Source organism: Pristiophorus japonicus, chromosome 13 (genome assembly GCF_044704955.1).
Source record: "Pristiophorus japonicus isolate sPriJap1 chromosome 13, sPriJap1.hap1, whole genome shotgun sequence".
NCBI lineage: Eukaryota > Metazoa > Chordata > Chondrichthyes > Pristiophoridae > Pristiophorus > Pristiophorus japonicus.
This window is the reverse complement of record NC_091989.1, coordinates 146,729,557-146,755,377: the sequence shown is the minus strand read 5'-3', so window position 1 is coordinate 146,755,377 and position 25,821 is coordinate 146,729,557. Positions and strand designations below refer to the sequence as shown.

At 42.5% G+C, this 25,821-nt stretch overlaps 1 protein-coding gene across 4 annotated transcripts in view; it reads right to left on the bottom strand.

The window, feature by feature from the left end:
• Nucleotides 1-8,917: 8,917 nt before the first annotated feature.
• Nucleotides 8,918-25,821, bottom strand: part of znf507 (zinc finger protein 507) — a 94,159-nt gene continuing 77,255 nt past the window's right edge. For 3 of the 4 annotated variants that reach the window (XM_070898083.1, XM_070898084.1, XM_070898082.1), the window contains 3 exons: nt 22,715-22,819; nt 14,377-14,511; nt 8,918-13,162 (listed from right to left, as the gene is read on the bottom strand). In XM_070898083.1, the coding sequence (XP_070754184.1) occupies nt 12,775-13,162; nt 14,377-14,511; nt 22,715-22,819 (628 nt within the window). In that variant the 3' untranslated portion in view covers nt 8,918-12,774. Of the gene's footprint in view, nt 13,163-14,376; nt 14,512-21,255; nt 21,466-22,714; nt 22,820-25,821 lie in introns of those variants that run through there. The other variant, XM_070898086.1, reaches the window with a different exon arrangement.

Below are 25,821 nucleotides of genomic sequence, written 5' to 3'. Positions count from 1 at the left end.
CCATATACCCTACATCAAAAGCACTACCCTCTTTGACACTCCTGGTTAAACTTCTCAAAAAATTCAATCAAGTTAATCAGACACGACCTTCCGTTAACAAATCCATGCTGACTGTCCATGATTAATCCGTGTCTTTTTAAATGAAGATTTATCCTGTCCCTCAGAATTTTTTCCAACAATTTGCCCACCACCGAGATTAGGCTGACTGGCCTGTACTGATATTGACGGACACTCTATAAAAACAGGCCTGTTCTGATATAGGGGACACTGTGTAATAACAAGAATGTACTGATATAGGGGACACTGTAATAACAGCAATGAACTGATATAGGGGACACTCTGTCAGTCAGTAAGCGCATATTACACAATTTAATATTCCACAGTAGACATACCATAGCTGGAGCTGAACAATCGTTAGATGGATTTAGCATTATGGACCTAATGGAAACTTCACACATCATTCGGTCCAATTGACCCGTGCCTGTGTGTGTGTCTCTGTGTATGTATGTGTGTGTGTGTGTGTGTGTGTGTGTGTGTATCTGTGTGTGCGTGTGTCTCCCTGTATCTGTGTGTCTGTCTGCCTGTGTGTGTGTGTGCCTGTGTGTCTCTGTCTGTCTGTGTATGTGTGCCTCTGTGTCTGTATGTGTGTCTCTGTGTGTGTCTTTGTGTGTGTGTGTGTGTGTGTGTGTGTCTGTCTGTCTGGGTGTGCATGTCTCTGCCTATATCAGTGTCTGTCTGTTTCTCTGTGTGCCTGTGTGTGTGGGTGTGTCTGTGTCTGTGAGTCTGTCTGTGCATGTGCGCATGCCTGTGCTTGCATGTCTCTATCTGTGTGTCTGTCTGATAGTGTGTGTGTGTCTGTGTGTGTGTAGCAGATTATTTCAGTAATAGATGCAATGGTGGTGATTTAAACCTCATGAATATCCCGATGTCGTATGATTTTATATATGAGCCAATAAAAAATATTAAATATAAGGAATGTGATGATGATGAGTGTGTTATTGCATGCTCAGTGATTTGCTATACACTCTGGGGGAGAAATCCGATCACATCTCAGTTGGGGCGGTAACCCAGGTGGAGCGGTAATTTTTAGCGCCTTGAAAAAGTTTGCTGCTCCCAATGAGAAATTTGTCGGAATTGGGCGAAGAGCTGAAGGTGGCACAAAATCAGCTGTTACACACTTGACCTGAGGGAGCGCTAACGAAAATGCCGGCGATAAATTTAACCGACCCATTGCGACAGCAAAGAATGACTAAGAAAGCAATAAAGAAAGGAAAGATAGATTACGAAAGTAAACTTGCGCAAAACATAAAAACAGATAGTAAAAGCTTTTACAGATATATAAAATGGAAAAGAGTGACTAAAGTAAATGTTGGTCCCTTAGAAGATGAGAAGGGGGATTTAATAATGGGAAATGTGGAAATGGCTGAGACCTTAAACAATTATTTTGCTTCTGTCTTCACAGTGGAAGACACAAAAACCATGCCAAAAATTGCTGGTCACAGGAATGTGGGAAGGGAGGACCTCGAGACAATCACTATCACTAGGGGGGTAGTGCTGGACAAGCTAATGGGACTCAAGGTAAGGTAGACAAGTCCCCTGGTCCTGATGAAATGCATCCCAGGGTATTAAAAGAGATGGCAGAAGTTATAGCAGATGCATTCGTTATAATCTACCAAAGTTCTCTGGACTCTGGGGAGGTACCAGCGGATTGGAAAGCAGCTAATGTAACGCCTCTGTTTAAAAAAGGGGGCAGACAAAAGGCAGGTAACTATAGGCCAGTTAGTTTAACATCTGTAGTGGGGAAAATGCTTGAAGCTATCATTAAGGAAGAAATAGCGGGACATCTAGATAGGAATAGTGCAATCAAGCAGACGTAACATGGATTCATGAAGGGGAAATCATGTTTAACTAATTTACTGGAATTCTTTGAGAATATAACGAGCATGGTGGACAGAGGTGTACCGATGGATGTGGTGTATTTAGGTTTCCAAAAGGCATTCGATAAGGTGCCACACAAAAGGTTACTGCAGAAGATAAAGGTACGCGGAGTCAGAGGAAATGTATTAGCATGGATAGAGAATTGGCTGGCTAACAGAAAGCAGAGAGTCGGGATAAATGGGTCCTTTTCGGGTTGGAAATCGGTGGTTAGTGGTGTGCCACAGGGATCGGTGCTGGGACCACAACTGTTTACAATATACATAGATGACCTGGAAGAGGGGACAGAGTGTAGTGTAACAAAATTTGCAGATGACACAAAGATTAGTGGGAAAGCGGGTTGTGGAGAGGACACAGAGAGGCTGCAAAGAGATTTAGTTAAGCGAATGGGCTAAGGTTTGGCAGATGGAATACAATGTCGGAAAGTGTGAGGTCATCCACCTTGGGGAAAAAAAACAGTAAAAGGGAATATTATTTGAATGGGGAGAAATTACAACATGCTGCGGTGCAGAGGGACCTGGGGGCCCTTGTGCATGAATCCCAAAAAGTTAGTTTGCAGGTGCAGCAGGTAATCAGGAAGGCGAATGGAATGTTGGCCTTCATTGCGAGAGGGATGGAGTACAAAAGCAGGGAGTTCCTGCTGCAACTGTATAGGGTATTGGTGAGGCCGCACCTGGAGTATTGCATGCAGTTTTGGTCACCTTACTTAAGGAAGGATATACTAGCTTTGGAGGGGGTACAGAGACGATTCACGAGGCTGATTCCGGAGATGAGGGGGTTACCTTATGATGATAGATTGAGTAGATTGGGTCTTTACTCGTTGGAGTTCAGAAGGATGAGGGGTAATCTTATAGAAACATTTAAAATAATGAAAGGGATAGACAAGATCGAGGCAGAGAGGTTGCTTCCACTGGTCGGGGAGACTAGAACTAGGGGGCACAGCCTCAAAATACGGGGGAGCCAATTTAAAACCGAGTTGAGAAGGAATTTCTTCTCCCAGAGGGTTGTGAATCTGTGGAATTCTCTGCCCAAGGAAGCAGTTGAAGCTAGCTCATTGAATGTATTCAAGTCACTGATCGATAAATTTTTAACCAATAAGGTAATTAAGGGTTACGGGGAGCGGGCGGGTAAGTGGAGCCGAGTCCACGGCCAGATCAGCCATGATCTTGTTGAATGGCGGAGCAGGCTCGAGGGGCTAGATGGCCTACTCCTGTTCCTAATTCTTATGTTCTTATGTTCTATGCCCCGATCTCTGATTGCGAACCTGGGAAAGGCCGAGTCTTAAAGGCGCAGCACAGTAGTGCCCCCATTAAAGTTTTCAAAAATACTTTTTCTCAAGCTAAACTGTTATGTCTGTCTGCCGCTACAAACTCAGAGGCTCACGTACTGTACTCTGTGTAAACATTGTGCTGATTGTGGCCTCCGAGGGAAGCGCCTCCTCATCCCTTTAAGTCGCCCCCAGCTAATGACTCTGGACTGTTTTTGCATGTACTGTTTTTCCAGACGTTGTTATTGCCATGCACTAAATGAGGCTGTCACACCTCATTTAGCGAGCTGTGTGTAAGCGTGGGCGTTGCACCAGGACTGACATCATGATCGCAGCGACCATCAGCAGCCAGGCGCTAGCAGTTTGCGCCAAGCTAAACCTGTAATGAATTTTCCGGCGGGTGGGGGGTGAAATTCGGTTACAGTCTAGTGGACGCCATCAGAGGCCTTGCAGAGTGTGCAGCGGCCCTCCCCTTTAAGCGAAGGGGAGGGATGTAGAAATGCGTCACTACTCGCCCCATTAGCGCTGCTGGTCCCGCCCCTAAAGTGGAGTGTAATCTCGCGTGCTCCACTTCCTTTGGGGGCTGGTAAACCCAATTCAGCCGCAACAAGTCATGGCCCTAGCAGGAAACCACCCCCAATCGGGGCGTAGCACAATTTCGCCCCCGCCCCAAGTGTGTTATTGTAGTCTCGGTGATTTATTTGACAGTCAGGTGAGTTATACTCCATACAATGTGTTACTGAACATGCAGTGTGTTATTGAACATTCAACTCCATCTGTTGAATCGCTAACTTGTCCTTATAATCGCATTTTATATTTATAGGCACTGAGAGGTCAACAAAACTGACAGCGATTGAATGTATTCTCAAACAAGACATTTCTCGCCTCTAGAGAAGTGGTGAGTTTGAGATTTTCCTCAGTTGAAATGTTTCCATAATTTTTTAATATATTTTTTTGATCTTCCTTTACCCACTCCCCCAGCCAAACCCCCACCACACATTGCCCACTGTGTCCGTCTGATCCCTTGGTCCCTACAATACCAGAATGACTCATTGACACCCATTGTTTTTGAACAGATACTGAAATATTCAGAAAGGTGTCGTCGCTGTGGGAAGACACTGACAATCTCCGGAAGAAGCTGTGCCTGAACCTATCATGTGAGAGCCACCGCGAGACTCCAGAGCGTCGGATCATAGAAATAATCCGGGCCATTATTGGAGAGCTGCCATTTCATTGAGAAACCTGGGTGAAGGGCCATGGCCCTGAGCTCCCATCACCATCATGCTTTGTTCAGAGCTCCTGAGGAAACGAGGCCAATCGAGTGGTGCCCCCCCAAGTTTGGGTTTGAAGAGAAAGAAACAACAGAAAAATAACAACTTTAATGGCATATCCTATCAATGTGCATTATGGTTTAATATGCAAAAGCAGATGGGATGCAGCACAGGCTTCAATTAATTTTTTTATAAAACCAGAAAACTCATTTACTTTCGACTTAGAATTTGAAGCACAACATTCAATTGATTTGTGCCCCTCTAAAGAACTTCCTGTTTTTAAAACCCTCTTTGCCAGCTTTCAGAAAGCACTTCTTAACCTTGGTGATAAAGTATATATTAAAGTAATATTTCATGATTTAAAAATTCAAAAGGAATTCTAAATTTTGCCAAAGGCTCTCCATGGCTCACTCGGGTGAGATGAACTGTGATGAGATGGATGAAGAAACAATAAGGGCCGGAATAAGCATATTGAGGGATACATTGGAGAGTCTGGGTGCAGCCCTCTGTCTCTGTGCAGTCATCATCAGTGTTTGCAGCACTCACAATGCTGTCAGTGCACTACAACATTGAAGATTAAACTTCAAATCTAATGTGGCCATGGTCCCTTTAAGAGATCCCGGCTGAAAATGTGCCATGAATTATGTTACCAGACCCACTCCATCTCATTGGGCTGGGTAATGCGCTGGGTGGGTTTAATAGGCCCCATTAAGGCAAGTTCATTTCTACAGTGGGATGGAGCCAGCAGCGGAGTCGGGACCTGACATGGCCACCGCCCGCACCAAACCCGCCAAGGTAAAGAAAATTCTGGCCTCGGTGTCTGAAAACAGCTCAAAACTTTCTTTAAAAAAAAGTACGTGTGAATTTTTAATCTTTTTTTGAATATATGTAGAACACTGAACTAATTTATGTATACTTACAAATAGTTTCGTACACATTTTTAAATTATTCAAATATTGTGTTAAGTTTCTGGCATCTAGGTTTCAAGAATCAAGTTTTAGGACTTCTGTCATATTGGTTGATTTTTAACCTTGATTTTGTATTTACAAACTGCCTCCTATTTCAGTTTATAAAATTCATAGATCCTGTAGTCAAGCTGCCAAAGAGCAGTACACACAAGGTCAGGTAAAATCTCTCAAGAAAACACACTGCTTAGGACACTAATGAAACATTCAAACATGTCTATCCTCAAAGGGTGCTTCAGAAAACATTTTAGAGCTGAAATATCAAAAGTATTTTGGTTCATAAAGGCAGTTGTTTTCAGTTGGAGCTGGAGTTAAAGGGGTTACAAATTGACAAGCATAGTTCAAAAGTTGTGAGAGAGATTTATGGCTTTCATTTTTACCATTCAAATGTTGAGATTCTTATGCTATAATGTTCAATGTGTTTGTGTGTGATTTGACAAAAGTAAAATGTATAATTTTTTGTTCACGCATGGATGCATTCCCCCAATACATTTATCGACCTCTCACTGTGCAAGCTGTTTGCAACACCAGCTACAGAGTTTATTAGCAAGGACCATATTTTTGTAAATGATAATAAAGTTTTTGAACAGTTTCAGCTAAAATTCAACTCCTAGGTCAACATTTAGGATTAAGCTAGATGGTTAAAGAAAAGGGTAAGAGAGAGATATGGGCCCAAGTTTCCCCAGGAGTTGCTCCGTTTCTTTTGGAGCAACTTGATTTTTCTGGAGTATCTTAAAAGTTACAATTCTGCACATTTGCTCCAGTGTAAGTGAGTGAGTTAGGGTTTTTTTAAGTTTAGTTTAGTTCAAAAGGGGGCGTTACCAGCCACCTATGTCTGCCTTGGCCATTTAAGCCAGCTAATAGTTGCTCCAAACTAACTTAGGCCAGCGTATGTGGCCACGTGTCCGCACAGAAAAACCTTACGGAGAGCTAAGAAATTGCGCAGGTCGACAGAGATTGGGTGGGGGGGGGGTGCACAGAGGACCTTGCAAAGCACTAAACACCTTCATAACTACTAATACAGATCTTATACTGTAACTTTTGTATAATTTACACATTCCACGAGATAAAGCTTCATAAAATCTGCATTTTTTATCATTTATATCAGAAGTTGAATTTTGATGGTGCTGACTGCCTTTCTTACTGTTCTTATCAGCAGTCTAGGGACAACTTTTCTAATCTGAGCAGCTTGCTCCTTTTCTAAATCATTTGAAGAAACTCTCCTCCTTCCCCCCCGCCCCTATCCCCGCACCAACCTGTTTCTTGTAGCCCTCAGAGTGGTTCGAGTCTTGAACTCTCCAAGATCATCAGGTGTGAATTTAGGTAGTTAGGTTTAGGGGGCTATTTTACTGAGGAAGGTTTCACAGACAATTTTTTCCTCGTCCAACATCCCCAAATGTGAATACGTTTCCAGCAGGGGTGGAGGTCGGGACTCAGGAGCTGGAGAAGCGTCGGGAGATGAAGGAGCATCGGGGAGAGGTGGTTGGGACTCGGGAGCCAGAGGAGCATCGAGGGCCAGAGGAGCAATGGGGGAGGGGTGGTTGGGAACCAGGAGCATCGGGGGGAGGGGCAGGGGTTGGGACTCAGGAGCCAGAGGAGCATCGGGACTGGAGGGGGGAGGCCGGGAAGGCGATTGTCGGTCAGAGGGGAGGATCAGAGGCCTCGGGGAGGGGGGAACAGAGGTCTCGTGGGGTGGAATCGGAGGTCTCGGGGATGAAGGTCGGGGGAGATTGGAGTGCTCGTGGAGTGTGGTTGAGCCAGGGAAGGCAGCGGCCGGCCGGTGCGGCAGGCCACTCGGCCCGGGATAGGGACGGCGAACATCGTGTCGTCCCTTCGGCCAGGAATAGGGGTGGCGAGCATCAGGACGCATCATGCGCACAGCTGCCGGCACTGTTTTCGGCGCAGGGCTGTAGCTCTGCCCCCCCACTGTGATTGCCACGCCACGCCCTAGGACAGTCCACGGAATGGGGAGAATAAGGAGCTACATTTTTGGCGGCGTTTTAGGAGCAGAAAGTTGCCGCACCTCGGGTAAGTGCGCTGGGAAGAGAGGTTGGGGAAATTTGGGCCCATGGGAACAAAGTGATCACATGGGATTAGGACCACTGCTCATGGAGGATAAACACCAACATGGACTGATTGGTCCAAATGGCCCATTTCCGTGTTGCTATGTGATTCTATGAGTATAACGCAGAGCTCTGAACATTAAGCACTGAAATCTCCCAAGTGAAAGCAGAGCTACATTTGGGGGATAACATAATAAATTAGCTGGAAAATAGGTGATATGTTATATAGAATTAATCTGTTCATTTTTTTTAAGACAAAGGTTTATTACCAAATTACAAATGGTATACTGAATAAAACATAATAGATGACAAACATTACAAGTAAAATAAATTAATCTAATGTTACACAACATTTCAAGAAGTACAATAATTACAGAGGTACTACAGGTTTGGTTTTATTAACACAGAAAAGCTTGATCTGTTCTATACTAACAGATCCATATAGCTTTTGGCATTAAGGCATGCAGCTTAATGTGTGGATCGAACTTAGATACACATTCCTACACGCACACACTCACACAGTTCCAATATTAAAAGATATGTCAGTTTTCTAGAGTGCTACGCTTTGGCTAATAAAATGTTTTAGTGTTGCTGGTGACATCTGGGAAGAAAAAGTACATGTATTCAAAATAATTCTTCAATATCAAATGGCTTGTATGTTACATTACTTATACAGCTTCCATATCCACCTCAGATATCAAATTGTAAAATGTCCTTGTTGTACAATCATAGATCTTTAACAATTATATATTACATTTTAACTAAGTGCTTTCAAAATATCCAAGTATGGGGTCAGTGGCCATCTAGTGAAGCTTTTTGTTTAATATTTTTCATAAATTTATTTTATGTTAATGCCACTGTTTATGATTGGAAATATAAGCATATAATACAAATGGGAAACATAGTGAATGGGATATAAAATAACAGGAATAAAAATAAATTTGTGTAGGATCTAAAGGCTCCGGGTTAAGCATTTTAATAGTTAAACCCAATAATGTCTCCCAAAAGCAAGTTTCTCTTTACCATACATTTCTGTGTGGCATGATCACATAAATAAACTTTTGTAAAGTAATATAGTTTACAGTTTTGTGTTTACCAATGATGCACAGTACTTAATCTTTCAGTCAACCTCGTAATGATTCAGGATTCAGTAATGAGGGTGTACTTGTAAAATCCTTACTAACCAAGCTGAATCCTGCTTAAAGTGGAACAAAAACCATTCTGACACCAACATTTAGATATAGATCCTTAAGTTATCATGTCAGCCCTATAACCTGGAAACACCACTATCCATAATTTATTCTTAAATATACGGAACTTTATACTGTTTGAAGCATTTTTTTTTTTTACCTTTATTGAAAGAAATATTCTCCTCACCACCCCCCCCCCCCCCCACCAGTATGTCCTTTACCCCAGTGTCAGTCATTTGAACTCACCATAGAATGGAAAATAGGTTAATAATGTTGGCTTACAATGGGCTTTGATTACTCTAGTCAGTGGTAGAATTTGTGCAAGATTTTGAGATTTTACCAATGTAAGCACAGGCGTGAGATAGTATGTCAAGTATTCTGCATATATTAAGATAAACTCTCAATTATTTACATCAATAGGATGTTGCCTAGTATATCAGTAGGGTATAACAGCTACAATGGATTCAGTTTCTCAAAATCTTAGCTCCATTTATAGAAAGACGACTTGCATTTATATAGCGCCTTTCATGACCACCAGATGTCCCAAAGCACCTTACAACTGATTCAATACTTTTTGAAGTGTAGTCACTGTTGTAATGTAGGAATTTATATTGTAATTTGAAACCAAATCAGTTTTTATCTAGTTTGCAAATCGCTATATAAACACTGACACTTTGCAAACCAGATTATATCAGACTTTTCACCGTTGGTCTAAATAATGCACTAAATAGGTATAATTGGGACAAAACCAGAAATTTTCCAGATTCATTCACCTCATAGGCAGTACAAATAGGGCATTACAAATGTTCAAGTATCAGCAGTTGGTATCTTAGCAAGTCCCTTTGTCATTACTGATGCTTCCCATCACCTTTCACATAACTGCCAGTCCCGCTAAGGGTTCACAAAGATTTTCCAACCACTGCTAAGTTTTAGGAGGCGTATTAAGAATTAATAACCTTTACACCACAGGGTGGTAACAAAAGTAACAATTTTTTTTAAAGTATTTTTTTGAAAGTTGCTGTGCAAAGTACCCATTTCAATTTACAAAGCACATATGTTGCTTCTATGTAAACATGACAAAAATTCAAAACCAATTAAAATGAGAACAATTTAATAAAACCATTAAGAAACCCCAAATATTACTCCTTTCATCATTTCTGCCATTAATATAAAAGGAACATTTATTTTATATTGGCAATTTTAGTTTTAGGCCAATAAAGGTTTTCTATAAAGCTAATTAAAAGACTTGAATATTGGCAATAGTTTTTGCTGCTTATAAAATGCAACTGCAACAATTGATTTCTACAAAATATATTAAAATAGGTTTGTTACATATTGACATGGTTAGCTTTTAACTTCACACTCTGGGTCCTTTATAGCCACATTTTTTTATACCACTGACCACAAAAGCTCCAAACCATTTAAGGTAAATGTTAGTTAAATCTAAAGGGATTATGTGTATATATGTATATATAATATACATAAATAGCATTTACCTCGGATGGTCTGGAATTTTTGTGGTCAGTGAGATAAAAATGTGGCTATAGCCAGTGTGTGAAGTTATATATATATGGAATTACAGTAAAAATAATGTGCAAGACCTCAAGGGTTTAAACTGATAGAATGATAAGTGATCAATTTTCTATGCTTCCCAATATAATTGAAACAGTGTCAAATGTAGAGAACATTCAATAGATCAGTTTGAACTGCTGGTTTTCAGGTAAACATTCAAACTAGTTTAAATGGGTTCCAATTACATTCCCAGATATGATGTCAATTCATGTGGCTAATATAACCAAAAAATTGGGCTTAACCCAGCATTGCTTTTACCCATTTTAGACAGTGGAAATGGGCTATTTTAGAAATTTCTACAAATGTTTCATTCACTTCACAATCTGTGGTGCAAAGTAATTGCCAATATTCAAAGCTTTGAAAATGTGAAAAGTCAGCTAAAGTTCAATACAAGAACCTACGCATTTCCTTTCAAGTAACAAAGAAAGTGACTAATGATTAAAACATACAGTATCTTTTCCTGGGCAATGGCAAATGCATTTGCCACTTAATATTCAGTACAAATTTACCTTGCAATTGGCGAGATCATTGCTCAAACACAATCTTCATGTTTTAAAGAGACACCAAATTCATGGGAAAGTGTTTGGCAAACCTCTTTTCATCTGTTGACAAACACGTAGCACCATAACAGTTCTTATTGAAATGTGTTGTTCTCTTACTTGTTTGTGATAAGGTTCATGATGAAAACAGGACACAGGCTTTTCTCACATCCCAAATATAAGTGTTGCCAAACATTTCTGAAAGGGCTTATCTTCACTTTAGATACTATGGGTGTAAATAGCAAAATATTTCCTCATACGTATTTGTATTTTAAATAGATTTTAGACTGTTTTAATTGCTGTTTATAAGGCCAGTTTATTGCTCAAACTAAACAGTTAAAATTTCACGGTGTTTTAAAAATTGAATAAAGTTCAAAAATGAACAGTAAATTCAAAGGTAAAACCACAAGTTACTTAACTATCATTTAGTCACAATACCTGCATTAAAAGGAAAACATTAACTCATTGAAAAAAATCTTATTACATCTTTTCAATTTTATTCACATCAATTTTCTCGTGTCTGTTAAAAGTAAATCCAGCACAAATTTTAAATCTTTAATGTATACTTTTAATTACATTGCCAAATTTAGTCCATGCTCTTAAATGTACTATTTCATCTGTCGTAAGTTGAATCTTAGTGAGGTACCTTATACTATTTGTTCAGTTTATATGATTCAGTGCAATCTTTCTTACAAAATGAGGGAAATCATAATTTTAAGCAGCAAAATTAAGGATTATAAACTTTCAAGGGCCCATTTCAAGTCAAAATGCTAATATTTATTTTAATGTTAGTGGCAGTCTGTTGTCATTGGGATACTACAATGCACCAACAAAAGCCCAGGGCAAACCTTGGAGGAGTTAATGGTTCTACTAGAACTATTATTCCTTTAAAGATGCTTTTGAATAATTTCTACTTGTGATACAACATACTAAAATGCAGATTTGATATACTCCCTTTAAATATAGATCTCAATGCCTAGATATTTTCAGTCTGAAGCATCAAAGCCCTTGTGAATGTTCCCAAACCTTAAATACTGCTCTGAACTAAAGGGTATAATAAGTTAGCAGTTACTCACTCCTCCAAATAAAGTTTTAAAATGTCAGTGTACACCATGACTGGAACAAAGGCGATTTTCAGACTGTTTTGAAATAACTCAACAGTATTGTATGGAATTTAAAAGATAATCTGTCTGTAGTAAAATTATTCACCGAAAAAAATGATATCAGGCAAATTAAAGCATAACATCCTTTTAAAGATGTACAAAAAATTGTTAACATGGGTCAAGCTACTCAGATAAGGTTCTTTTCCTTCCTATTTGGAGTGGAATCGTAAAGCACTTATCAGAGGCTATTGTGTTTAAAAGTCAACCTGCTGTAATTCATAAGTAGAGGAAAACCTGTGCAGTCTTAGACAAGAATAGTTCCCTGGAAAATTGTGGTACTAACCAAAGCTTTGACTAAAACCTTTGTTCCAAGCTTAAATTTACTGCTACTTAACAAGGACAAAGCTTCCACTTAACAACTCCTTCACCTATCATTGTCCTTAAAAGAGATTTGTTCAGTGATATGATTAGAAATTAGCACCATCAGCAAAGTGCATTGTGAATTCAATAACTTCACTGCCATGTAACAGCTGAAAATTACATGCATAAATATAAAAAAGTTAAATAAATACAGAAATATCATCTGTACCTAAAACGCCAGTATTTAGGACACGGGATGGAGCAGTGTAAGAGAAATTGAAATATCAAAATGATCCTCAAGCATTTTGCTTGTTTCTCGATTATTTATACGCAAGTTATTACTTGCAGTAAGTTCTTACAAAGGTGAGAACTGTAATGCTGACATTTAAAAAAGACAAAAATCATTTTTTGAAATGTTGACATTCACTTTCTGTTCATACTAGTACAAGCTTATTGCAAGACTTCATCCAAGAGCCAATATGTGCTGCAAGTATGTTTCCAGGTTTAATTTAGTCAGAGCCGCTCTGTTCAGGCTGGGAGCATTGGTCCTTGTTAAGGATGATGTTAATGATCTCACCCTCGTGCTCCTTCATGTGATCCATCAATAGCTCTTTACTGGTGGATTCATATCCGCAGATACAGCAACAGAATAGTAGGACACAGTACTCCATGCCAGCACGAGTCTGACTTCCACTTTTTCCTGGTGAATCAGAAACATTTATGTCTGAATTCAACTTCTGGCACTTTTCAGGGCTTCTGGTTTCATCTGTAATGTGGCCCATTGTCTCCGGAGTGGACACAAGCTTATCAGAATTTATAGAAAGATGATGAACTGATGATGGTGATGATATTTCTTCAACATCCTCAGCTGAAGATTTCCTCTGGGGCTCTTGAGACCTAAAACAAGTTATAGAGATTTAATATAAAATACAGAGTAAATAAGTTTACCAAATATATATAAAAAATGGTACTTCCTGTCATTTTCGATTCAATTGTGCTATGGTTTGTTCCATATTAATTATGTCTACACCTGGTGAAACCTTCCATCACTTTTTAAATATGATTTTCTCATTAATGAAACAGTCTGTGACACTGTAGTTACAGGATCCAGACACTGCGTGACACAATGGAACAGTTGGTTACTGGATGGAGATGATTTTTTTTTTAAAAATGTCTCTCCCTCTCCAGGCTAGAAATAACCCTTAAAATGTTTCTTTAGCCAGTGCTTTCACAAGGCCCACTGTCCATTTTGGGACTCTGGTGGCAGTGCAAGATAAAGCTATCTAGGGCTAAGTTTCCCAGTGCGTCTCTACCCTCTAATAATTTTGAAAAATTTAATTTCACAGCATCAATGTCCCCACTCACTGCCATCCCATATATGCTACATTAGGAGTCAGTGTCTCCGGAAATGTGGTTCGCTGGATACAGTGGCAAGGCCTGGTATGATGATGTTTGCATCCCTAAACACCAGCACTTTCCCCTCATAACTAGCCCTGCTGGAACGAATAGTTCATCACAACTTGTTTACCTAACTCCAACTTCAGCCTGCAGGAAATAATTATCTAATCCAAAATTCCATAGCTGTTTGGAGAATTCCCATCCACAAACCCCTCCCACTTGAGCAGAAAATTGGAATTGGGATCTTCACAGTCTGCCTCCCAATTGCCACCCAAAATCTCTCTTCTTCCCCACCTAGAAAAAAAATCATGTCTCCAATGAAGAAAGCTTTCTCTCCCACTGGTGGAGGAAGCACGCCTACTAATTCCCTCACCTTCTCCTCCCCTCCCTGAGAAATAACGGAAATTGAAGGTCTGTGAGATGGGAGTCCCTTCACCAAAAATCAGGGCCTTAAGAATGCAGACCATCTCCTCTCCCCCTAAAGAGAAAGTCTCCATGCCTAGCAACCCTCTTCTTCTACACAATCATAAATATAAATTACTACCTGTACAAAGAGTGCAACATAGCATTGAAAATTATTCAAATCATAGTTGATCGAACAGTGCTAAGCACAATTACTAAATCTGAAGATGTTCAATTACCCACAGTTGAATCAAATGCTCACAACAAAAGGATCATTAGAAGCTTCCACTATCAAATGCATTTATTCTCACCTGCTGCTTTGAGAAATGGCTTCATTTATGGCCTTATTCACCTGTTCATAATTATAATTTTGGTCACTTGCATGTTTCCACATATGAGACTTCAAAGATGGAGGATGGCTACACATGTAACCACATAGAGAACACCTATCAAGAAACAAAACCAGATAAATTGATCTACATTTTTGTTTTCATCCAGGTAAATACAATATATTAATAAAACCCAATATAATCAAGTTGTCCCATAGCTGTAGAAAGAAGACCCTTAACCATAGGATTACAAATCTGAATTGCAATCTTGATTAATATTCAAATGAGTCCATTGCCAATGGCTAAGTTTCAAGTTCTTGGGCAATCAAAAGAGATGCAACAACAATGGCTACAGCAAAGCTGGTGACCCAGGCCAGCTTGTTCTGCAGGCTGGAGATAGCAGTGATAATCTAACAGGGTGAGTAAACAGAGAAATACAACAAGAAAGTAAAACATTTTCTGCTTTTGTAAAGCAAGTGCTCCTCAAACACCTGGTGAAAAGTAGAATCTCTTATTCTGACTTTCACAAATGTCATACAACACAGATTCTTAAATTGCAGGGCCATGGTTTGTTAAGGATTTTTCTGAACTCCCCAAATTATGCCACATATCATATGATGTAATCAAATGGATATGCAATGATATAACACTTTGAACTTTCTTCTCTGGTCACCATAATTAAATACATTCTAAAGTTTAAAGTACTTACTATTCAGGAACAATGGGGTCAAGTTTCAGCCGCCCGCTAGAACGGCGCACATCGGAGAGGCCTGCCTAATTTATAGAACAAAAATTGTGCCGAATACTGACCTCGCGATTCTCAGATAGCTGTAGGCCCAATTCCACCTCGGCGCGGCGCAGCAGGAGCTTGCTGGGGGCGGAGCTACAGCCCTGCGCCGAAAACAGTGCTGGCAGCTGCGCCGCGGCGACGCCCCTATCCCCGGCCGAGTGGCCTGCGCATCTTACCTCGGCGGTGGAGCCCGCTCGCCCGGCCTCTCGCTGGGGGCGGGCCCCGCCCGAAGAACTCCTGGCAGCCGTCGTCGTCGTCAGCGGGGCCCTGCCCGCATCTCGCTGGGGGTGGGCCCTGCCCGAAGAGTCGGCGGCAGCAGCCCGGCATTGGCTGCGTGCGGGCCCCGCCCAAAGTCCTCGGCAGCGCCCGGCTTCTTCTTGGTCGTCTTTTCTCCCCCTCCTCCCCCATCTTCCTCTCTCTCCTCCCTCCCCCCCCCTTCTCCTCCCTCCCTCCCCCCCCTTCCTCCTCTCTCCTCCCTCCCCCCCTTCCTCCTCTCTCCTCCCTCCCCCCCTTCCTCCTCTCTCCTCCCTCCCCCCTTCTCTTCTCTCTCCTCCCTCCCTTCTCTTCTCTCTCCTCCCTCCCTTCTCTTCTCTCTCCTCCCTCCCTTCTCTTCTCTCTCCTCCCTCCCTTCTCTTCTCTCTCCTCCCTCCCCCCTCTCCTCCCTCCCCCCCTTCTCTTCTCTTCTCTCTCCTCCATCCCCCCTTCTCTTCTCTCTCCTCCCTCCCCCCTTCTCTTCTCTCTCCTCCCTCCCCCCTTCTCTTCTCTCTCCTCCCTCCCCCCCTTCTCTTCTCTCTCCTCCCTCCCCCCCTTCTCCTCTCTCTCCTCCCTCCCCCCCTTCTCTTCTCTCTCTCCTCTCTCCTCCCTCCCCCCTTCTCTTCTCTCTCCTCTCTCCTCCCTCCCCCCTTCTCTTCTCTCTCCTCCCTCCCCCCTTCTCTTCTCTCTCCTCCCTCCCCCCCTTCTCCTCTCTCTCCTCCCTCCCCCCTTCTCCCCCCTTCTCCCTCTCTCCCCCCTTTTCTTCCCTCTCCTCCCTCCCCCCCTTCTCTTCCCTCTCCTCCCTCCCCCCCTTCTCTTCCCTCTCCCCTTCTCTTCTCTCTCATCCTTCCCCCCCTTCTCTTCTCTCTCATCCCTCCCCTCTTCTCTTCTCTATCCCCCTCCCCCCCTTCTCTCCTCTCCCCCCTTCTCTTCTCTCCCCCCTTCTCTTCTCTCTCCTCCCTCCCCCCCTTCTCTTCTCTCTCCTCCCTCCCCCCCTTCTCTTCTCTCTCCTCCCTCCCCCCCTTCTCTTCTCTCTCCTCCCTCCCCCCCTTCTCTTCTCTCTCCTCCCTCCCCCCCTTCTCTTCTCTCTCCTCCCTCCCCCCTTCTCTTCTCTCCTCCCTCCCCCCCTTCTCTTCTCTCCTCCCTCCCCCCCTTCTCTTCTCTCTCTCTCTCCTCCCTCCCCCCTTCTCTTCTCTCTCTCTCTCTTCCCCCCCTTTTCTTCTCTCTTCCCCCCTTCTCTTCTCTCTTCCCCCCTTCTCTTCTCTCTCTCTTCCCCCCCTTCTCTTCTCTCTCTCTTCCCCCCCCTTCTCTTCTCTCTCTCTTCCCCCCCCTTCTCTTCTCTCTCTCTTCCCCCCCCTTCTCTTCTCTCTCTCTTCCCCCCCCTTCTCTTCTCTCTCTCTTCCCCCCCCTTCTCTTCTCTCTCTCTTCCCCCCCCCTTCTCCTCTCTCTCTCTTCCCCCCCCTTCTCTTCTCTCTCTCTCTCTCTTCCCCCCCCCCCCATCATCTTCTCTTCTCCCTCCCCACTCCCATCTTCTTCTCTTCTCTCTGGTGCTGCAGTAGGTGAGTAGAAATATTTTTTTATTTGTGATTTTTAATTTTTTAAATCTTTTTAATTTATTTGGATTGGTTTATTTATTGATTTATTTATCATTTATTATTGATGATGGCTCTTTATTTGTAAAAATGAAGTGTTTAATGTTTGTTAACCCCCCCCCCCCCCATCTTTCGTTCCCTATGCCTGATTTTCTAAGTGTAGGCAAGGTTTTTCTGAGCGTACAAAAATCTGCACTTACTCCATTCTAAGTTAGTTTGGAGTAAGTTTTCACTGCCTAAACCTTTAAAACAGGCGTAAGTGGCTGGACACGCCCCCTTTTGAAAAAAAATCTGTTCTAAAATGAAACTGTTCTAACTCACTAGAACTGGAGCAAACTAAAGGTTGAGAATTGTAATTTCTAAGACACTTCATTCTAAACTAGTTAACTCCAAAAAAATAGGAGCAACTCAGGCCGAAACTTGAACCCATTACGTGGAAAAATCTAAAATTTATTAATTGGAAGAAACTACTTAAAGCTAGTAAATATACTTCAACACTTTACATAAGCATGTAGGAGGCAGAGGGATTGCTTTTTAAACAAGTAATATAATCACATGTAAATGTATGCATTTTTCAACCATTTTCCACTGCTTTATTATTTGAATACCAGAAGGCCCACCCCCAACAATGAACTCACCAACTATTTGGTTGCACCGGATTATAGAATCTGTACATAAAGGCATGCCTCCACAGTCAAATTTTAAAAAGTAATTTAAATGAATTAATGAAATGAGTGGGAGTGTGTTAGGAATATACACAACATTTGGTAATTTACTAAAATGCTCTTCAAACTCACGTTTTAGTGATAAACACTTAAAACAAGGATTAGAAGTTGGTTTAGATTAAATTTAACTCTAGATGAGGGCGAATACAGAAAAGTACCTCACAGTATTTTACACAGCTCCACTTAACAAGCAGCATTGTTTGCTGCAGCTTTGATTCATTGTGACAGTTCAAAAGCTAGCGAGGGCATTGGTAGATTAGCATCATGAATGGATATCATCCTTAAATCTAAAATAATAGATCCGGCTGGGATTCAAATACAGCTCATGGGGCTAAACTTTTGGGTTTTTAAACCGTTCAATTACTGCCCGATTTATCGCTTTTAAGGCCTTACTGCCAGTTTTTAGGTCCACATGCAAATTTTCACCCATATATTGCCTGATTACCGTCGGCGGTATTTTCAGGTTCAAATCATCACCGGCGGTAATTCCAGCCGCCCGCCAAGTAGATGGCATCAATTTTCCCTCAACAGTGTCGTGCACGCCCGTAAGATAGTTTAGAATTTGAAAAAAACGCCCAGAATACAGCCCGCTATCAACATCGCTGTGTAAAGGGTGCACTTCAATGCCCCAGACCCAGCAACATGGATGTCATTTTGAAATTGGAGTTGCAGCTATATTAAATTGCAGTTTAAACTTCAATTGTTTTTTGGAGCATTTTATTATTGTTTTTGAGGAATACTTATAATTTCAGGGGTTTATAAAAATATATTCTTTAATTTGAGGAGAGATTTGAGAGATTAATGACATTTTATTAATTTTAGAACAATTTTCAGTAAATTTACCTTAAAAAAAAATGGGGCTTGTAATTTCTCAACCAACGCTGGCTACTAATTACATGCCGCAGAGAGAATCTGGAAGGTGGTTTATTGGAGAGCATTATGTGCCCATTCAAAGAGGTGGTAGACTGCTGAGGAGACCTCACCCACAACGCATGTACAGGGATAAGCGATCATACCTGGACTTTTCCGAGGACACATATGTTAGAAGGCTGCACTTCTAACATGCAACATGTTAGAAGGAGGTAGTCAGTGAGATATGCCAGCTCATTAAGACCTGCAGCCTACCAGCACCATCAAAACCACTCTGCCCGTTGAGGTTAAGGTGACTGTGGCACTTTCATTCTATGCATAGGGCTCCTTTCAGGTATCAGCTGGCGACATGTGCTGCATCTCAGCACGCCGCACATTGCTGCATTCGGCAGGTGACACAAGTGCTTTACGCACGAAGGTTTGACTTTATAAACTTCCCAATGACCAGGGAGGCAGAGTGAAAGGGCGTTGGGATTCTCAAGAATAGCAAACTTCCCTAAGGTCCAGGGTGCAATAGACTGTATGCACATCACCCTGCAAGCACCCTTCGAGGATGCAGAGGTTTTTTGTATCCGAAAGGGATTCCACTCCCTGAACGTGCAGTTCATTGTCGACCACAATCAAATAATCATGGCAGTAAATGCCAATTTTCCAGGGAGCATTCATGATCTTGCGTGAGAGCACTGTCTCTGACCTCTTTAAAAATCAGCCACAAGGTCAATGCTGGATGCTTGGTGATAAAGGATATTGCATCGCCACCTGGCTCTTGACCCCCCTGCGTAAGCCACAGACAGGAGCCGAGCATCGCTACAATCAAAGCCATATAGCCACACGCAATATGGCCGAAACGACAATTGGAATGCTGAAGCAGCGCTTCAGATGCTTGGACCACTCTGGAGGCAACTTACAATACCATCCGGAGCAGGTCACGGAGTCCATTGTGGTGTGTTGCATGTTGCATAACTTGGCAATCAGAAGCGGGCAGGAAATGCCGCAGGGGACTGCAGGTCCACCTCAGGACATAGTGGACGAGCCAGTTAGAGAAGTGGAAGAGGAAGGTGAGGAACAGGAGGTTGAGGAGGAGTCTGGCGATGAAACCATGATAACAGCCACCCCAACACCACTGGAGAAGACCTGCAACGCTTATGCAGCAGCAAGACTGTTATGTCAGCAGCTCATAAATGAACGCTTTGCTTGAACAGTTATGAGTTCAGTTAAAATGTCCATTGTTTGTACCCTTTACATTGATTGTATGGATTGTTGACCTCTCATTTATCAAAAGTGAGTGAGACACATCACAAAAATTTAAGCTCAATAAAAGTTATTTTAATTTTGAAAAAGGCTGAGTGTGAAGTAAATTAAGAAAAAAAAATTAGTAATGATACTTAAAATTTAAAAAATGAACAAGATTTGAATAAGTCAACAATGCACTTTTAACACACAACACAACACCCCGAGCAGTAAACTATTTTTCATAATAAACTAACACCCACCCAACCAACCACCCACCCACTAACAGTTAACACAATAGAAAACATTTTTATATTAATAGACAACAACGCACACCAACCCACCCTCCTCCCCCACAATCATTGAACGAGACAGGAAACATTTTTAATTCATTTGCAACCACCGCCTTTCCCCCCCACCGCGCCCCCACCTGACATTTAAATGTTTATTTGGATTGCGTGTACCCCTGCCCCTCCCCACCTGTATCAATGTCAGGGCGTTGTGCAGCAGTGTGTCCCGAGCGCAGCTGCAGAAGGCGGGGTGACCATGGCAGTGCCAAGTGTGGGGAATGTGGAGAGGTGGTAGGGTCTGACGATCCGTCCTCGGAGTCAGAAGAATCTGCATTCTCCTGACTCCCATGTGCTGTAGGCATGATTGGTACGACACCTCGGGGTTCAGTGTCGTTCCCCGATTCCACTGGCCGCCGCAAGGCGACCACGGAATCAGCGATTTGCTGCATCACCCCAATCCGCGCCGCTGTCTTCTCCAAATGTCGCGCTGATTGCGATGCTACCTCTTGTGTGAGTGCACCAACTGCCTCGAGGAGCTGTCGACCTATGTCGACACTCGCCCTCGTCAGCACAACCATGTTCATCTGTGTGTCTGCCTGTCTTGTTGCACGGATCTCATTCCGAAGCAGCCTCCTCAGATTAGGCACGGGTACTACAACACTCGGTGAGCACTGCTGCACAACACTTGGTCCAGCCACTTCCTCGGAGCTGAATCCAGGAAAAATTGATTCGACGGAGGAAGAGGTGGTCGCAAGCATGAGGGACTCTTCATTGGACTGTAGCACCTCCTCGATGTCGATTTCCTGTGGCAGGTCGAGCATTAGATGCACTTGAGCAAAGTCATCCTCCTGTTCCTCTGTAAACACTACTATATGCTCCTCTTCAGCTATAAATCAAGATAGAATAGGTAAACAGAAGGGCGAGGAAGTGAGGGAAGGAGGAGGGTGGGAGAGAGAGGGAGGGTGAAGGTGACATTTTATAGCTTACAGTGTGCATGAATATGAGGAGGCGCAACATTATTGCATTATATTTCAACGAGATACACTACATGCAATGAATGTACATAATTTACAGAGACTGTATGGCATTCTAATATTTCATAATGGTACTAGCTTTAGAATGCAGCATTTATGCATTATGCATATCCCGGGGATCTTGCGTTCCTCACATCACGGAAGCACCGGATCAGCACCACGAGTGGTCATGCGATCATGCACCCCAGTGAGTGCTGCAGCCCGCTCCTCCAGGTCGCTCAGCTCCTGCAGCTCTGCTGGCCCTCCCCCAGTTCGGCGATGCTCGCCTCGGCTGAAAGCGATTTTTTCCTGAAAATACGATAAAACCATGGTTTAATATAATTGCACAAGTACTAGTAAGCACTCCCAATGCTTTTCAACACTGTCCTAGTAAGGCATCGTCACCTTTCAAGTTGTGCATGATAAACACATCTTATTAATTAACGCAAAACAATATAATAACATCGTTTATAGTAACTCCAAATTTAGATATTAAGAAATGCAGAGAATGGCACTTTCAAATTTTAACTAATGAATAATTGAATTATTAAATTTATTAAAGTTTTGACTTACTCTTGCGACCGAAACGACGTCATTCCAGCGCGTTCTGCACTGGACTGGCCCCCCGATGGATCTGGGCGTCAGAGGATACCGTCTCGGCAATTTCTGCCCATATTCGCTGGTATACTTGAGGGCTGGGCTTGTCACGACCATCCTGGGTCAATCTGTCCCAACGCACTTGGGCTTCCATTGAAAAGCGTTTAGCCCTTTTCCTCCCTCCAACGTTCGCTTCGGGCTCCACCTCCATCGCGACCGTTAATTTTTGTTCCATTTTAGTTTTAATTAGATAAATCTTCAATCGTACTGAAGTCTACTCTCTTTTTCCTTAGCCCTCCCTACTCAAACGCGCATGCGTGGGATGACCCTTGACCCCCGGAACGCGGATAATAAAGAAAATCCACCGCGCATGCGCAAAAATAAGCACACCAACCATTGCACATGTGCACAAAGAGAAGAAAAAAAATATTTGGCTCATGCGCAGTAAGGCTGGTCTGGATCGAGCTGGCCTTACGAGGACGAAGACCACCCGCTGCTGCAGACTGCCGCCCCCCACCAGCGCTGAGATACCATCAGGTTAAAATTAATGCTTTAATTCTCGGCGCAGATCGGGCAGTATTGTTTAATTATTTTCTTATAAATGGCCAATTACCACCGAGATACAGGCGGTGGCGGCGCAAACAGGAAAGTTTAGCCCATGAAGTCTGGACAGATTTTTAAAAATTAGTGAAGTAACAAATGCTAGGATTGGATAATTCCCAACTCCCCCCTCTCAAGTTGTTGAACAGGGCAGCTCCTTGAAGTACCATACTTGAACAAACCTACAGTATGGTAGCAAGGCAAACTTTGAGTGAATACAAGCTGCACATTGATTTATCTTCAATTTGGTCTTGCAATTTTGACGAACTTCATATTTAAACACAATTTTCCATCATAAAGAAAATAAAGATTTTATTTATTCATCTGCAATTACTGAACTGTCTGTTTAGAATTTACTTACTTGTACTGTTCCAGCAACTGAACAGCCTGTGGTTCCTGTGGATGGCGCCTCATATGACACTTTAAACCGTTCATATTTGTTGTAGCAAAGTCACAACTACTGCACCTGTAAATCGATCAAGGACTGAACATGAGCATGTGTCTTTAAATGTTTGCTTTACTGTAATATAGTACTGATTTTCACTTTAATATCTTATAAACTCGAGAAGTGAGGTTCACTAAAGCTCCTCACCATTTCCCTCAAAAATGCTGAGAGATTGTTTTTGTAACAAAATATTGGAATACATATATAATATAGTTTATCAAGGTGAGGGTGCAAGGGAAAGAAACTTCCACTTTTTACACAGGAAAGGATCAGAAGTAAACAAAATAACTGGAATCACTGGTTCTTTACAAATTCAGGAGGGCAATGAATATAAGACTCAAAAAGCAAATGTTTAAAAAGGATTCTTTATCGGGTAGGAGTTCATTAGTGGGGGAAAAGATTTTCGTTGCTTGTAATGAGATTGTAAAGTGTTCATTATATATTTGGTTACAATTTCACTGCAAGCAGTGGAAACCTTCCCGTGTTTCTATACATTTTACTTAACTGTCTAAGATGCCTAAATCATAAACAGTGCCCTATAAACAGTTTTTGACAAAGGTTCCACACCTGAAAACGCTAACTCATCTGTTCTCTCTACAGATGCTACCTGATCTACTCAGTGTTTCCAGCATTTTCTGTTTTTGTTTCAGATTTCCAGCACCTGCAATTTTTTTGCATTTTGTTTAATTCATTGCCACCTCCCGGTCAGGAATTGCTACCCTGAAAAAGGTCTATTGCACTCTTTGACATGATTTGTCACTTTTAACTGGTTCACCTTCACTGCTAGCTCTTTCCCATCTTGCTTTTCATCATGTATTTGCTAAGATTTGGTTTCACAGCCTCATTTCTTTTTAGCACCGGTCTCCACCTCACTCAGAATTTGGATTCCAGCTCAAAAATTCATCCTTTTTCTCATCGACCCATAATCAACAACATTTCCATGATATTCAATGTTCCTCTAACCACAAATCCACCCTCTCCTCCATATCACATGCATGCCCTTGACCCCTCTTTTCAGCAGCACGGACTCACTATTTCAGAGCTGTCCTGGTCCTCAGTTCCCTATCACTCATTATCTTATCCAGTGCTCGTCAGGTAGCAAAAACCGCAAGCTTCAATAACAGTTGGATGCCAGACTATCTCCTGATCCCTCTTCACTTTCTTCTGATCCCCCACCTCTCCTTTCAATCTCACCCTTTGCCATATTTTCTGTATCCCCTCCAGCCGTTCCCTTTTTGATACTGAACAATCCATCCTTAGCAAGGGCGTCAGCTCCATCATATATACCTTCACCACGAGTTTTAACAAGGGGGTCACTCATAAAACGGTAACCCATCTCTTCTCTCCATAGATGCTGCCTGACTTGCTGAATGTTTCTATCAATTCTGGTTTGTTTCATCGAAGATCTCTTATTTATAGTTCTCCACATTGTGAGGAGGTTAAAATAATCCTGAATTGGTCATGGATTAAAAAAAATGGCAAACTTCTTTTGGAGAACCAGATTTATCAATTCGAACTACTGAATCAATTAAAGACATCAAGCAGTGGTTACATTCACAATGTATTTGTGCTTTGAAAAGAATTAATAAAGCGATTTAGAAAAATAAGGAAAGAACTTGCATTTATATAGTGCCTTTAACAACCCCATGATGTCCCAAAGTGCTTCACAGCCAATTAAGTACTTTTGCAGTGTAGTCACTGTTGTAATGTAGGAAATGCTAACCAACAATGTGGGAAACTGCCCAGGTATGTCCTGTCCAAAAGATGCAGGACAAATCCAATCCGGCCAATTACCGCCCCATCAGCCTGCTCTCAATCATCAGCAAAGTGACGGAAGGTGTCGTTGAAGTTCTAACAAGCGGCACTTACTCACCGATGCTTAGTTTGGGTTCCGCCTGGATCACCCGGTTTCAGACCTCATTACAGCCTTGGCCCAAACATGGACTGAAGAGCTGAATTCCAGAGGTGAGATGAGAGTGACTGCCCTCGACATCAAGGCAGCATTTGAGAGAGTGTGGCATCAAGGAGCCCTAGTAAAACTGAAGTCAATGGGAATCGGGGGACGATCTCTCCACTGGCTGGAGTCATACCTAGTACAAACGAAGATGGTTGAGGTTGTTGGAGGTTAATCACCTCAGCCCCAGGACATTGCTGCAAGAGTTCCTCAGGGCAGTGTCCTCGGCCCAAACATCTTCAGCTGCTTCATCAATGACATTCCCTCTATCATTAAGGTCAGAAGTGGGGATGTTCTCTGATGATTTCAGTGTTCAGTTCCATTTGCAACTCCTCAAATAATGAAGCAGTTAATGCCCGCCAGACCTGGTGACATTCAAACTTGTGCTGATAAGTGGCAAGTAACATTCGCGCCACACAAGTGCCAGGCAATGATTATCTCCAACAAGAGAGCGTCTAACCACTGCCCCTTGACATTCAACAGTAATACCATTGCTGAATCCTTCACCAACATCATCCTGAGGGTCACCATTGATCAGAAACTTAATTGGACCAGCCACATAAATACTGTGGCTACAAAAGCAGGTCAGAGGCTGGGTATTCTGCGGCAAATGTCTCATCAAAGCCTTTATCTGCAAGGCACAAGTCAGGAGTGTGATGGAATACTCTCCACTTGCCTGGATGAGTGCAGCTCCAAAAATACCAAAGCAGCTCAACACCATCCAGGACAAAGCAGCTTGCTTGATTGGCATCCCATCCTCTAACTTAAATATTTACTCCCTCCACCACCAGTGCACCATGGCTGGGGCATGTACCATCTACAAGATGCTCTGAGTAACTTGTCAAAGCTTCTTCGACAGCACCTTCCCAAACCCGCAACCTATACGACATAGAAGGACGAGGGCACTAGACACATGGGAAAACCATTACCTGCAAGTTCCCCTCCAAATCACACACCATCCTGACTTGGAAATATCTCATCGTTCCTTAATCATCGCTGGATCAAAATCCAAACAACATGATGGGAGTACCTTCATGTGGACTGCAGCAGTTCAAGGCGGTGGCACACT